Source organism: Pygocentrus nattereri, chromosome 6 (genome assembly GCF_015220715.1).
Source record: "Pygocentrus nattereri isolate fPygNat1 chromosome 6, fPygNat1.pri, whole genome shotgun sequence".
NCBI classification, from domain to species: Eukaryota; Metazoa; Chordata; class Actinopteri; order Characiformes; family Serrasalmidae; genus Pygocentrus; species Pygocentrus nattereri.
Window position 1 is genome coordinate 1,094,373 of NC_051216.1, and position 12,836 is coordinate 1,107,208.

General features: G+C 45.0%; 2 protein-coding genes across 13 annotated transcripts in view; both read left to right on the forward strand.

Moving 5' to 3' along the window:
* The window catches only part of LOC119263639 (nectin-2-like), a 150,686-nt gene extending 148,625 nt beyond the window's left edge, over positions 1 to 2,061 (forward strand). For 3 of the 6 annotated variants that reach the window (XM_037539634.1, XM_037539632.1, XM_037539631.1), the window contains exon 11: positions 1,516 to 2,061. In XM_037539634.1, the coding sequence (XP_037395531.1) occupies positions 1,516 to 1,665 (150 nt within the window). In that variant the 3' untranslated portion in view covers positions 1,666 to 2,061. The remainder of the gene's footprint in view (positions 1 to 1,515) is intronic. The other 3 variants (XM_037539637.1, XM_037539636.1, XM_037539635.1) reach the window with 1 other exon arrangement.
* Positions 2,062 to 6,725: 4,664 nt separating this feature from the next.
* LOC119263638 overlaps positions 6,726 to 12,836 on the forward strand; it is a 36,075-nt gene continuing 29,964 nt past the window's right edge. Inside the window, exons 1-2 of one of the 7 annotated variants that reach the window (XM_037539627.1) lie at positions 6,726 to 7,027; positions 9,060 to 9,302. In XM_037539627.1, the coding sequence (XP_037395524.1) occupies positions 6,970 to 7,027; positions 9,060 to 9,302 (301 nt within the window). In that variant the 5' untranslated portion in view covers positions 6,726 to 6,969. The remainder of the gene's footprint in view (positions 7,028 to 9,059; positions 9,303 to 12,836) is intronic. The other 6 variants (XM_037539625.1, XM_037539626.1, XM_037539624.1 and 3 more) reach the window with 6 other exon arrangements.

The following is a 12,836-nucleotide window of genomic DNA, read 5'->3' on the forward strand; positions in this document are numbered from 1 at the left end:
CGTAGCCGATGTTTTCAAGAACTCCTGCCTCCAGTCGGCATCGGAGCCGATGTTTTAAAGAACTCCTGCCTCCAGTCGGCATCGGAGCCGACGTTTTAAAGAACTCCTGCCTCCAGTCGGCATCGGAGCCGATGTTCTAAAGAACTCCTGCCTCCAGTCGGCATCGGAGCCGATGTTCTAAAGAACTCCTGCCTCCAGTTGGCATCGGAGCCGACATTCTAAAGAACTCCTGCCTCCAGTCGGCATCGGAGCCGACGTTTTAAAGAACTCCTGCCTCCAGTCGGCATCGGAGCCGACGTTTTAAAGAACTCCTGCCTCCAGTCGGCATCGGAGCCGACGTTTTAAAGAACTCCTGCCTCCAGTCGGCATCGGAGCCGATGTTCTAAAGAACTCCTGCCTCCAGTCGGCATCGGAGCCGACGTTTTAAAGAACTCCTGCCTCCAGTCGGCATCGGAGCCGACGTTTTAAAGAACTCCTGCCTCCAGTCGGCATCGGAGCCGACGTTTTAAAGAACTCCTGCCTCCACTCGGCATCGGAGCCGACGTTTTAAAGAACTCCTGCCTCCAGTCGGCATCGGAGCCGACGTTTTAAAGAACTCCTGCCTCCAGTCGGCATCGGAGCCGACGTTTTAAAGAACTCCTGCCTCCACTCGGCATCGGAGCCGACGTTTTAAAGAACTCCTGCCTCCAGTCGGCATCGGAGCCGACGTTTTAAAGAACTCCTGCCTCCACTCGGCATCGGAGCCGAAGTTTTCAAGAACTCCTGCCTCCAGTCGGCATCGGAGCCGACGTTTTAAAGAACTCCTGCCTCCAGTCGGCATCGGAGCCGATGTTTTAAAGAACTCCTGCCTCCAGTCGGCATCGTGTAGTGGTGGAAGTGCTCGTGTTTTCATATGTTCAGTTTTTAGATTTATACCACTCTACATTTTACATTCACATCAGGGTCAATTGTCACAGTATCAATATGAATTATGTTTACAGCTACATCCTTTTCCAGTTAGTGGAACATCAACAAGGTAAAATATGAAATAGTGCCATCTGGTGGTGAAGACAAAACATGGCCTCCAGACCACATGGTGAAACTAAAAATAATGGAGTTAAACCAGCCAGCAGCGCTGAGCTCATTCACTCTGTTCTAATCCACATTAAAACACCAACATCAAAAAATGAGGAAAGACGAGAGTTCCTGTGAAGAGAAGAGCTGATTCTGCAGGTAGAGAGTTACAGTAGTCTAAACCCCTGAAGGTGAAATCGTGTAGAAAAGACATTAGAATTTTATTACAGACTGAAGATCAGATTAGACTGAAATGCCCGTCACTGATTCTGACAGTCAGCCTGCAGGGGGCGTTCAGTTCTGTGAGCTTGTGTTTTTACCCTCAGCCTGTTAGAGACTCTCCCAGTGACACGTACTCAGCCCTGAACCCTGAAACCAGGACGTCTGATTACGACGCTCTGACTAAGTCTGCACTCTGTGTGTTCCTTCATTCTCTGGTTGAGCTTCATGAAAGTCCCTAAGATCTCCTGTTTTCCAGGTTGTCCGTCCTCACCCAGCGATGAGAAGAGCTCCAGAGAACGAGAACTAACAGCTGTTCATTTACTCTTCATTCACCACTGCAGCTTCAGCTCTATGGACAGAACATTAAAGAGGCGTACGGAGGATTTCTGAGGATTAAAGAGCTTCTAGAGCTCAAAACACATCAGATGATCTCCTAAAGTCAGAGAGATTCTCTCAGATCAGTCAGAGGAGCTTCTGTTTATGAAGGGTCTTTGTTCACTGTAGTGCTGTTATACACCATGATGATCCAAACACGGACCAGAACCAGGCGGTTCTGATCGCTCAGTGTGAACAGAGTTGAGATGATTTGGATCCAGTTTGAGTAAAAATGTCACTGTGTAAATCAGATTTATTAATGTAGAGTTTGTATATTTTCAGTTGCTTCTCTGTAGTTTTCCTCTTGTTCTCATTGTTTAGGTTAGTAGATCCTCTTAAACTCTTTTCTAGCTGTGCTGTCGTTGTTCTGAATGTGCTGCTAAAACACCGATAATAAAGTTTTGAAGCAGCTTCTGTTTCCTGTTTAATGAACAGCTGAGAGATTCTTCAGTTTCCCGGTTTAGCTCCGCCTCCTCATCAGTTTAACCGTGTAGCTCCGCCTTCTCACCAGTCTCCCCGTGTAGCCCCGCCTCCTCATCAGTTTCCCCGTGTAGCTCCGCCTCCTCATCAGTCTCCCCGTGTAGCCCCGCCTCCTCATCAGTCTCCTCGTTTAGCCCCGCCTCCTCATCAGTCTCTCCGTGTAGCCCCGCCTCCTCATCAGTTTCACCATGTAGCTCTGCCTTCTCACCAGTCTCCCCGTGTAGCCCCGCCTCCTCATCAGTTTCACCATGTAGCTCTGCCTTCTCACCAGTCTCCCCGTGTAGCCCCGCCTCCTCATCAGTCTCCCCGTGTAGCCCCGCCTCCTCATCAGTCTCCCAGTAGAGAAACTAGGGCTCCTCTTACAAGCATTACCACTACTCAACCCTTTGAACTGGTGTCAGTTGACTTCCTTCACATAGACAGATGTTCAGGTGGTTACGAATATGTCTTCGTAGTAATTGACCATTTCACTCGCTTTGCGCAGGCGTTACGCTACAACGTCAAAATCGGCCAAAACTGTAGCTGACAAAGTCTTTGGTGACTATGCGTTGAAGCTTGGGTTTCCTATGCGCATACACCACGATCAGGGAGGGGAATTCGAAAATCAGCTGTTTGCACAACTAAAGAGAAACTGTGGTGTGTTAAGCTCTAGGACGACTCCCTATCACCCTCAAGGGAACGGCCAAGTGGAGCGCTTTAACAGGACCCTCCTCCAGATGTTGAAGACGCTGACAGAAAGAGAAAAGTCAAACTGGAAAAATTCGTTTAACAAGCTTGTGTATGCTTACAATTGTACCCGCAGTGAAGTCACTGGGTTTTCTCCTTTTTTTCTTCTTTATGGACGACCCCTGAGACTTCCAATTGATCTTTTGTTTCGCCTAACTCCTGAGAGTGGGACAAGTGATCATCAGGAATATATGAAGAGATGGAAATCTGGGATGCAGGAAGCCTATGAGGTCACACAAGAGAATGCCCAAAAGTCTGCCGAGAGAGGTAAAAGAAACCATGATAAGAAAAGCAGGACTTCTGTGTTGCAGGAAGGTGATCGTGTCCTTGTGAGAAATTTGACACCCAGAGGTGGGACAGGGAAACTCCGAAACCATTGGGAAGATCGCATCCACAAAGTTGTTCGCCAGGTGAATAAGGATCTCCCAATCTATGAAGTTGTTCCAGAATTAGGGAAGGGGAGAGAAAGCAGGATTCTCCACCGCAATCTGTTGTTGCCATGTGATTATTTACCACTGGAGATCCAACTCAAGACAGCAAGCTCAAGGAGAAAAGTAGGAGCTGGAGCAAATACTGAAGGCGAAGAGGAGATCCAAGCAGAGGTTGATAGTGAAGAAGATGACTATGGATACTGCTATATACCTAAAACACAGCCTCATGATGGTGTTAACACTGAATGTGAGAGTCGGCCTACAGCCCATGAGCCAACAGTGAATGCTGAGAGTCCAGTTACTGGATCAGAAAATGAACTCCCGCAAAGTGAGGCCCAAGACGGAGACTGCACAGTGGATCAGGACATCGAGTTAGAGGAGTCTGCTCAAGAGGGACTGCCAGTGCAACAGGAAAGTATCTTGGGAAAGGACACATCACTCCCTCTGTCCACTGCTGTTAATGATAATTATGGCGAGCATCAGCATCAGAGACCGAGAAGGGAAAGGCGAGCACCAAAACTATTCACTTATGACCAGCTGGGTAATCCAGTTTGTTACTATGCATCACTCCCAGAAAGTGACACTCACCCCCAACTGCTGTTGCCTGAAGATCTGGTATGCACAATGAGGGAGTACATGGACCCTACCCAGTTTTACCCCCCCCCCCCCACGACACGACTGGCCAGTGCTCTTACATGGGTACTGAGTAGAAGACACCCATAGAGCAGAGAACACACTCATGAACTGTTAAACAAGCAACACCTTTACACATACACACAACCACAACATGCATCAAGACTGTTGAATCAGCAATGCCATTACACATATACACACAATCACAGCATGCATGGACTGTTGGATGTTGGACTGCTTGCACATGCAAACACAACATTTAAAGACTGTTGAATCAGCAACACTGTTGTACACACACACACACACACACACACACACACACACACACACACACACACACACACAAAATTACTGCGGTCAAGGACTGTTGAGCTGGTGGACTGCTTTCACATATACACAACACTGGAACTGTGAATGAGCAAAGTGTTTGTGCATACATATTTGCTGGACAGACTGTTGAAAGGAAAAAAATCTATATACAGAAACACACTGATTGGGTTAATGGACTCTTAGTCAATACATTTGCCATGTGCAGTGTGGACTTACTTTAAGGAGGACATTTTATTTGAATGTTCTGACCATTGAATGTATGTCTGATGCAAGGTCTAAACAAAACTTTTGATGTCGGGACGACATCTGTATTGAGGGGAGGTGTGTGACGCATTAAAAAAAAAGAAAAAAAAGGGGTATGTTCTAAGAAAAGAGTACGTTTTCAACTCTTAACACTTACAAAACACTATGTGAGCCTTTACTGTGTAATCGATTGGTCGAGCCTGGGATCTATGGGCAGCTGTGAGCAGTACGCATCGTGTCTTGTTTGCTCTAAAGCTAATTCTCTATCATTCCCCCTCTCAGGGGCGTAACAACTGCAGTATTTTACACCCTTCACAATTAATGTCAGCTAATGTGGTTTTCATCACACCCATAGTCCTCCATAATGATCAGTGATCAACCAAGGAGTTCTTCTTTATTGGCTGGAATGTTTTGAAAAGCATCTGAAGTTATTTAAGCTGGTTTTAACTCTCCACACCTGCACTGTCACCAAATAAAGTTTGACAGCCGATCAGCTCATAATGTGAGAATGATGATGGATGGTTTTAAAGTCCTGCAGACTCAGAACGGCTGCTTATGACCTTCAGATTGACCTTAAAATAAAAACGACAGTTTCTGCTAAATGGTGAGTGCAGCGGCTCTGTGTGTGTGAAGGGTCGGTCATGTGACTGGCAGTGTTAGTTCAATAGTTCTAGACGCTGATGGTGTCAGATAAGCTCATCTCTCTCTAATGCTGGTCTTCTGAGCTTCTGTTCCATCACCAGCTCCTCCTCTCTTTTGTAGTACTTGGCTCGGCTCGTTGACCCAGCAGCAGGGGAAACCCACCGCTCAGTGCTGGCTGAAACTGCCGGGATAGCAGGTAGGTCATCAATAACCACACATCTCTACATGACCATTGGCTAGGTGTGAAATACGGGGGGCCCTAGGCATCTTGGACCCCCCTGCCATGACATATTTGCAAAACTTACCCAAATTTACCAAGAGTTTGGTGTAAAGAGTGAGCTCTTCCACATTTGTCACACTGAAGGCAGAAGAGATGTGTAAGATTTCATTTCCAGAAGAAGAACTGTTAAACCAAAGCATCAGTCCCCCTATGATGAGTGAGTTAGGACCCCCGAATACCAGGGTGATTTGAAACACTGCCGTTTGGCACTAACCCTGCACAACTACCCCATAACCCAACCCGGGGTAACTCAGTAAGCACATATGTTGCTTATCTACACATGTAAGTCCATCTCCACTGCCATGGCCGTACCGAACGAGCCGGTAGCAGAAACTCTGGACTGTTAGTGTTTAACTTGATGCACAGCGAGAGAGCAGCGTTTGTTCTGATGGTCATTCCCACCAAACAGACGACCGTGTTTAGAGCTTGAACAGTGGAGGTTTTAACAGCATTTGGCTCTGTTTTTAGTCTGGATTCTTAGTTTTAAACCTGCTCCCATCTAAAGGTTCTCTAAGCTGGCTTTAGCTCTCTACACTCAGACTATTGTTGTGTGGAACCAAATTAAAGAAGCTGTTTGCTGCTGTTCAGATGTTTAGGCATGAATGGATGTCGCCTGCATGAGATTCTCTGAAATGACCAAAATAAAGACGTCTGTTTCTGGTAAACGGTCACAGCAGCCGCTCTGCGTGTGTGAAGTGTTGGTCACGTGATTGAGGGTGAACATTAGTGTAAATATAATCTAACAGCTGATGGTGAAGATAAGCTCATCTCTCATGTGCTGGTCCTCAGAGTTTCAGTTACCAGTTTTCATTAAAAGCACATCCTAAAATGCCTGTTTTGAAATATTCCCTAATGATTATTGAGAGAAAACTATAAAATCTGTAGTTTCTGTCTTACTGTAATTTACTGAATTGAAAAGAAAAGAAAAGGAAAACGGCCGAAGTAAAACACAAAAAATCAAATGTTTTATTTCTCTTATTCTGCACAGTGACAACTGAATCTAATCTAAACTCGGAAAAAAAATAGGAACTGTACTGTAACAGTGAGAGAGCAGCGTTTATGATGGCCACCAAACAGGTGAAGGTGTTTTAAGTTGAATATCAGGACCCAGGAGAGTCCAAACCTGCTAGAACATCATGAACCTTTCTGGAGATAAAAGGACAGAAATAGAGCCGTTTAGAAGAGGAGCTTCATCTCATATCACTGCTATCATAACTGACCCTTTCCTCTCTGAAGTGGCAGCATTCTGGACTTTAATGTATGGCAGTGGGTTCTGATGTGACATGATGAGATGATCCTCACAGAGAATCACAGAAATAAAATGATCTCACTCAGACGTCTTTCTGAGGGAGTCTAGTGGAAGAGGAAGCGACTCTGAGCTGAAAGGGGAAGAGCGACGACAGACCACACAGTGCAGATCACGTCTTCAGTGTCTCTGCTGACTTTCTCTCTGCTGAGATCAGAGCAGTTCATAAGTGTAGGAGAGTCAGAGTGAGGAGCTTCTGGACCTTCTGGACCTTCAGGTATCCGCTGGGTCTGAAGAGCGATGCTGCCATGTTTTCCCAGAGCTCAGTAAATATTCCAGCAGCGCTGATCCTCATTTTACTGGCAGGTAAACTTTCCATTTATTTCCATTTCTGCTCTTAATGTGTTTGTGCTCCACAGCGTTGATCTACATCTGCGTCAGATTAACGTGTAGAGACTAAAAACCCTTCAACATTTAACAGTTTCAGTGTTTTTCAGAACATTTTAATACATTTGACGCGATTCAGTCTCAGGAAGTGGCTTTAGAACGAACAGCAGAGCTGCAGGAGCTAAAGATTAATAACTGATACCGTTTTATAATCTCTTACACTTCCAGAACATTCAGACTAACTGCAGCTTTAAGCTGAAGATCTTCATCAGAGCTTATTTGTGTGATTAACTCTGTTAAAGCTTTGGAGCTTTGGTTTTAAACTGAGGTCAGCTCTTCTGTGGTTGTGAGGTCTCCACCATCTTCACACGTCTTTGAGCAGCTCTCGGTTCTGTTAACAGGGCGGAGCAAGTCAGTAGAAACTGAGCTTAAGTGACAGAACAGACGCTGTTCAGATCCTCCTCAGTTAAAAGCAGAAGTTTGGAGACAGAAATGCGCTGCGGTGGAGCTTAAACACATCGTTACGCTCTGCTCCTTTTCCGTGTCCGTGTTCTGCTTGTTTCTCTGTGTTCCTGGCCGAAGGCGCCGACCCCGGGCCGGAGGCGCTGACCCCGGGCCGAAGGCGCTGCAGGCGATGCGTTCTGCTTAACATCGCTGATCATTCTGAGCTGCTCAGTCTGAATAGTCCACTGTTCTTCTTTCTCAGGGGAAATAAAAATAAATATTTGAATGAATTAAATTTCTCTTCAGAGTCAGAAACAGTGACTAGCCTTAACTCGGGTCATCTGGAGCTTCTCTGAGCAGCACGTTCTGGAACACCTAATCAGTCCTGCTGTGATTAACGCTTCCTCCAGGTGAGGGCAGTACTGTAGGTGTGGGATACAGCGTGGAATTAGAACATGCCGTGAAGAAACACTGTAGTGGGAGGAATATGAGTCCAGATATGGAATATTAAACAACGGAGCTGAAGATCTGATCAAACTACAGAAACCTCACCCTAAAACTCAGCTAAACCAGGTTTTTCCAGGTTTAAGATGAACCTCAGTTAAACCTGAGTTACAGCGCCATCTAGTGGCAGACATGTTGTTTGTAAATGACCCAGGAATTGGGTTCAGTTTAAACTGCAGCTTCTGAAGACACAGCGGTGGAGTTTAAGGCCCACGTGACTCTAAACCTGGACCTGACAGCAGTCGCCCCAGACTAATCGGCCTTCTGGCCCGGTTTAGCCCGGCCCATTTAAACCCGCTAGCCTGTGGTATATTCTGTACATATTTTCCCTTTCAGTGTATTTTAGTAAGAACTTCTCCAGGTGAGGATTTGGCTGCCATTGTTTGGGTTTGGTTCTGTTTCTCTGGGTTTTGTGTTTTTGTTCAGGAAGATTTAATATTTTCTGTCTTTGTTTTCAGGTTTGTTGGATTTTTAAACCGTTAGTAGTTTGGTTTGGTATTTTGTCGTGTGCTGGTCTCTGAACCCGGACCGGGTCATAGCATTCACTCCTCAGCGCAGACAGTCCATATAAACGACACAGGCGGCCGGTTTACTGCTCGTTTTCTTTGTGATGTCACTAAACAAAACATTTATAAATGAATAGATTCTGAAGACGTTTTGGGACATTAATCCACTCAAACAGTGTAAGTGGACATCAGAGGGAAAAGCAGAAGAGGAGAAATTTGTAGTGTGTTGACCCTTTAAATGTTTTCTCTCTGATATGAAATGAAATCTATGAAATATAATCATAGCGCTGGAGCTTTACTGACTGTCCAGTGAATGTTCTGAATGTTCTCAGCAGTGTTTCACACTGTGGCTCCACTCAGACTGTCTGCAGGTGAAGCTCATATCTCTGATATCTGATGTTCTGAGTGGAGCTACAGTGTTAAACACTGCTGATCAAAGTCTTTTCTGCTCATAAACACATTAATAAAACTTCTGCTTCACAACATTTTGGTACATGGGGTGTGTGTGTGTGTGTGTGTGTGTGTGTGTGTGTGTGTGTGTGTGTGTGTGTGTTCAGTTCTGCAGGTGAAGGTGGATTGTAAACCTGCAGGACAGACAGTGGTGAAACAGACCTGTAGCTCCACCTGCTGGCCTGAAGGGAACTGTTACTACAGCTGGTACAGATACAGATATCCAGGATCCTGGAATAGAGAAATTATAGGATGTTCATATGAAGCCACAGTTTGGTTCATCTCCACCAGCTCACCTGTTCAGGACAGATACTGTGAGGTCCAGAACCGCGCCGCCCCTCAGCAGAAGTGTGAGTGTCAGTCAGTCTGTCAGCAAAACAGAAGAAAAGTAATTCTAGAAGAAATTCAGAACCAAATAAGCAGCTTTCAGTGCTGATTTCAGACGTTCCGTTGAGGAAGAACGTTCCTCCAGATCTGAACGCTGTCACTGCAAACTGAGATACTTCATGATCACTGATCAATAAAATCCTCAGATAACTGGAAGCAGCTTTTCCAGGATGACCCGGACAGAACACAGGCAGAACCTTTAATTCTAGTAAACGTTCATGATGTTCAGAATGAAGAGGTTCAGTCTGCTTAAAGCTTCACCAGAACTTTCCAGAGACCAACTATTAAATTATAAAATGTTTAAAACACACGCAGGAAATTGTTCTCAGTGATAATGAACCACATCATGTCTGTCACTGTATGGACTCAGGAATACCTTAATATGGTCAGTGCTGTTCAGTCAGAGACCCCCTTACAGTCAGAGACCCCCTTACAGCGTCAGATCCCCCCTTACAGCCATTCAGATCCCCCCCTTACAGCCAGTCAGATCCCCCCCTTACAGCCAGTGAGATCCCCCCCCTTACAGTCAGTTCCCCCCTTAGTCAGATCCCCCCTTGGTCAGATCCCCCCTTACAGCCAGTCAGACCCCCCCTTACAGCCAGTCAGATCCCCCCTTAGTCAGATCCCCCCTTACAGCCAGTCAGATCCCCCCCTCACAGCCAGTCAGACCCCCCCCTTACAGTCAGACAGATCCCCCCTTAGTCAGATCCCCCCTTACAGCCAGTCAGATCCCCCCCCTCACAGCCAGTCAGACCCCCCCCTTACAGTCAGACCCCCCCCCCCCCCCCCCCCTTATTCATTCCATTTCCACTCCAAACAGCCATGAAGTTCCCGTTGGTCTGGATTTACACACTGAAATCGATCAGAACCCTGTGAACTCGTCACGACGTCACACAGAACCGCATTTCAAATGATTGATTTTACCGGATCAATCACATGGAAATTAAACAGAAGATGCTATAGCTTCCATGTAGTAATGAGCCTTAGCTTGCCGCTCTACCACTCTCCCTTTGGTTTAAGTCCACCAAAAAAAAAAAATAGGGAAGAATACGACAAAAATTCCACAGAACCACTTGGTTGAAAGTTGAACAATTTACTGCTTGAAAGACAGGTTGAAACAGATTCCTTTCCAAAAATTCGTTCCAAAGTTAACCAACAAGGAGAGCTAAAGTGAGGTCGAAAAACTGTTTGGCTTTACCACTCCATCTTTTCTTCTCCAGCACGAACAGACCACTGTTTACCCTCCACCCTCTGTTACTCTCCTGAACTCTTAGCCCCTCCCACAGCGCAGAGCTATCAAGAGGCGACCATTCTGTTCTATATGTCTATCCTTAAACAACATACATCAATTATTTTTTATATGTTGCTGAGGTACCTTAACTTGTAAATGATAACATATCAACTTTCAAACCCTTCAAATAAAATTAACTGTAATTAATAATAAACTTAAATATTGCATTATTTTCAATAATCACATTCTAATGCTCTAGGGTACATTTAGGCTCCTATATTACCGGCTTCTAATTGTTTTCAATGTTTTAAAACAATTATCAACATTTCACTTAAATAAAGAAGGAGCCTAACTGCTATCAAATTGGGCCTGATAACTACTTTAAATTGTTGACCGATTCCTGAAGAAGACATAACTTGGTTACTGGGCGGCGCAGCTCGTTGGTCTTGGTCTTGATTCTGACTTGTCGAACAAAGCCTTTTTTGTCTGGGAAAGTTTCCACAATTCTTCCAAGTGGCCACGAATTCCTGGGTGATGTGTCATCCACTATCAACACCACATCACAGAAGTTTCTTGCAGGTGTGGACCACCTTTGGCGTTCTTGAAGCTGTGTAAGGTATTCTTTACACCAGCGCTTCCAAAAGACATTTGTGAGGTACTGGATCTGTTTCCATCTGCGATTAGCATAATTGCCATCTTTGTTGAATACTCCTGGAGGCAACTCGGGCTTCTTCTTGAGTAACAGCAAGTGATTGGGCGTCAAGGCTTCTAAATCGTAGAGATCTGGTGATGCCTTTGTGATAGGTCTACTGTTTATGATGGCTTCAGCTTCACGCAGCAAGGTATGAAGATCTTCATCAGTCAAAAGTTGTTCTCTAGCCGTGATGTTCAGAACCTTTCTCACTGAGCGGATCAGCCGCTCCCAGCTTCCTCCATGGTGAGAACCTGCTGGAGGATTGAAGTGCCATTGTATGTCCTTCCGTTGCAGGTGTTTTGTGATCTTATTGGTGTTCCATTCTTTGATTGATTTCTTCAATTCAATGTCAGCAGACCGGAAGTTTGTTCCATTATCAGAGTACCTCTCTTTGACTTGTCCTCTTCGAGCCACAAATCTTCTTATTGCGTTGAGACATGCGTCTGTGTCGAGCGACGATGCTACCTCCAAATGTACAGCTCGTATGGCAAGACATGTAAATATTACACCATATCTTTTTTCTTGCCCTCTTCCTCTTTTCACCAGGAATGGGCCAAAGTAGTCAACACCAACCCTTGTGAATGGAGGATCATCAGGTAGGACCCTGCACTTCGGTAGATCTGCCATGAGCTGTTTGCCAGCAGTTCCATGTAGTCTTTTGCATGTGACACATTTGGATAAGAATCTTCTGATGGTTCCATTAGCTCCAGGAATCCAAAATCTTTGACTGAGTTGAGCCAACATATGATTTCTTCCTGCATGAGCTGTAACATCATGAATATGTCTCAGAACAAGCCATGTGATGTGTGATTTCTTTGGCAAGACAATTGGCTGTTTAGAATGATCTGGCATGGTTGCTTGACTCAATCGTCCTCCCACTCTAATGATCCCATCTTGAAGTACTGGATTCAACTTATACAGTAGGCTGTTTTTCTTTATCCTTTGATGTTCCTTTAATGTTGTTAAGTCTTCTTTGAAATGTTGTTTTTGACAATGCTTTACAATTTCCTCTTCTGCTCTGGTTAACTCTTTACAGCTTAACTGTGTTCCTTCCAGAGGGTTCTTGTTCTGTTTAGTGTTTAATGTATTTACTTCCTTACTCCTCTCTTTCATTTCCTTTAGCAAATCCTTTAATCTCAGAAACCAAGCAACTGTCCGTTTTAGTTTTGTCCAGGATGAATAGTTAGTCATCAACCGGTTCATTCCATTTTCTGTTTCTTGAGACTTAATGACATGGGCTTGTGCTGATCTTCTGATCTCCAAGTCATCAACATTCCTGGATCTGGATTCTTGGGCCACTGCTCTTGTGTACAACGCAAGAAACTTGGTCCTGAGAGCCAGCTCTCATTTTTTAAAAATGCCTCAACAGTCTGTCCTCTAGAGACATGATCAGTGGGATTAATCGTGCTACTGACATATCTCCACTGTGAAATCTGAGAATGCTGCAGGATTGTTGAGATTCTATTTGCCACGAAAGTCTTGAATCTTGTGCCTTCACTGCGCAGGTACTTTAACACAGTTGTGCTATCTGTCCGAAATACTGAAGTGTGAAGTTCCAATTCCAGTTCGTTC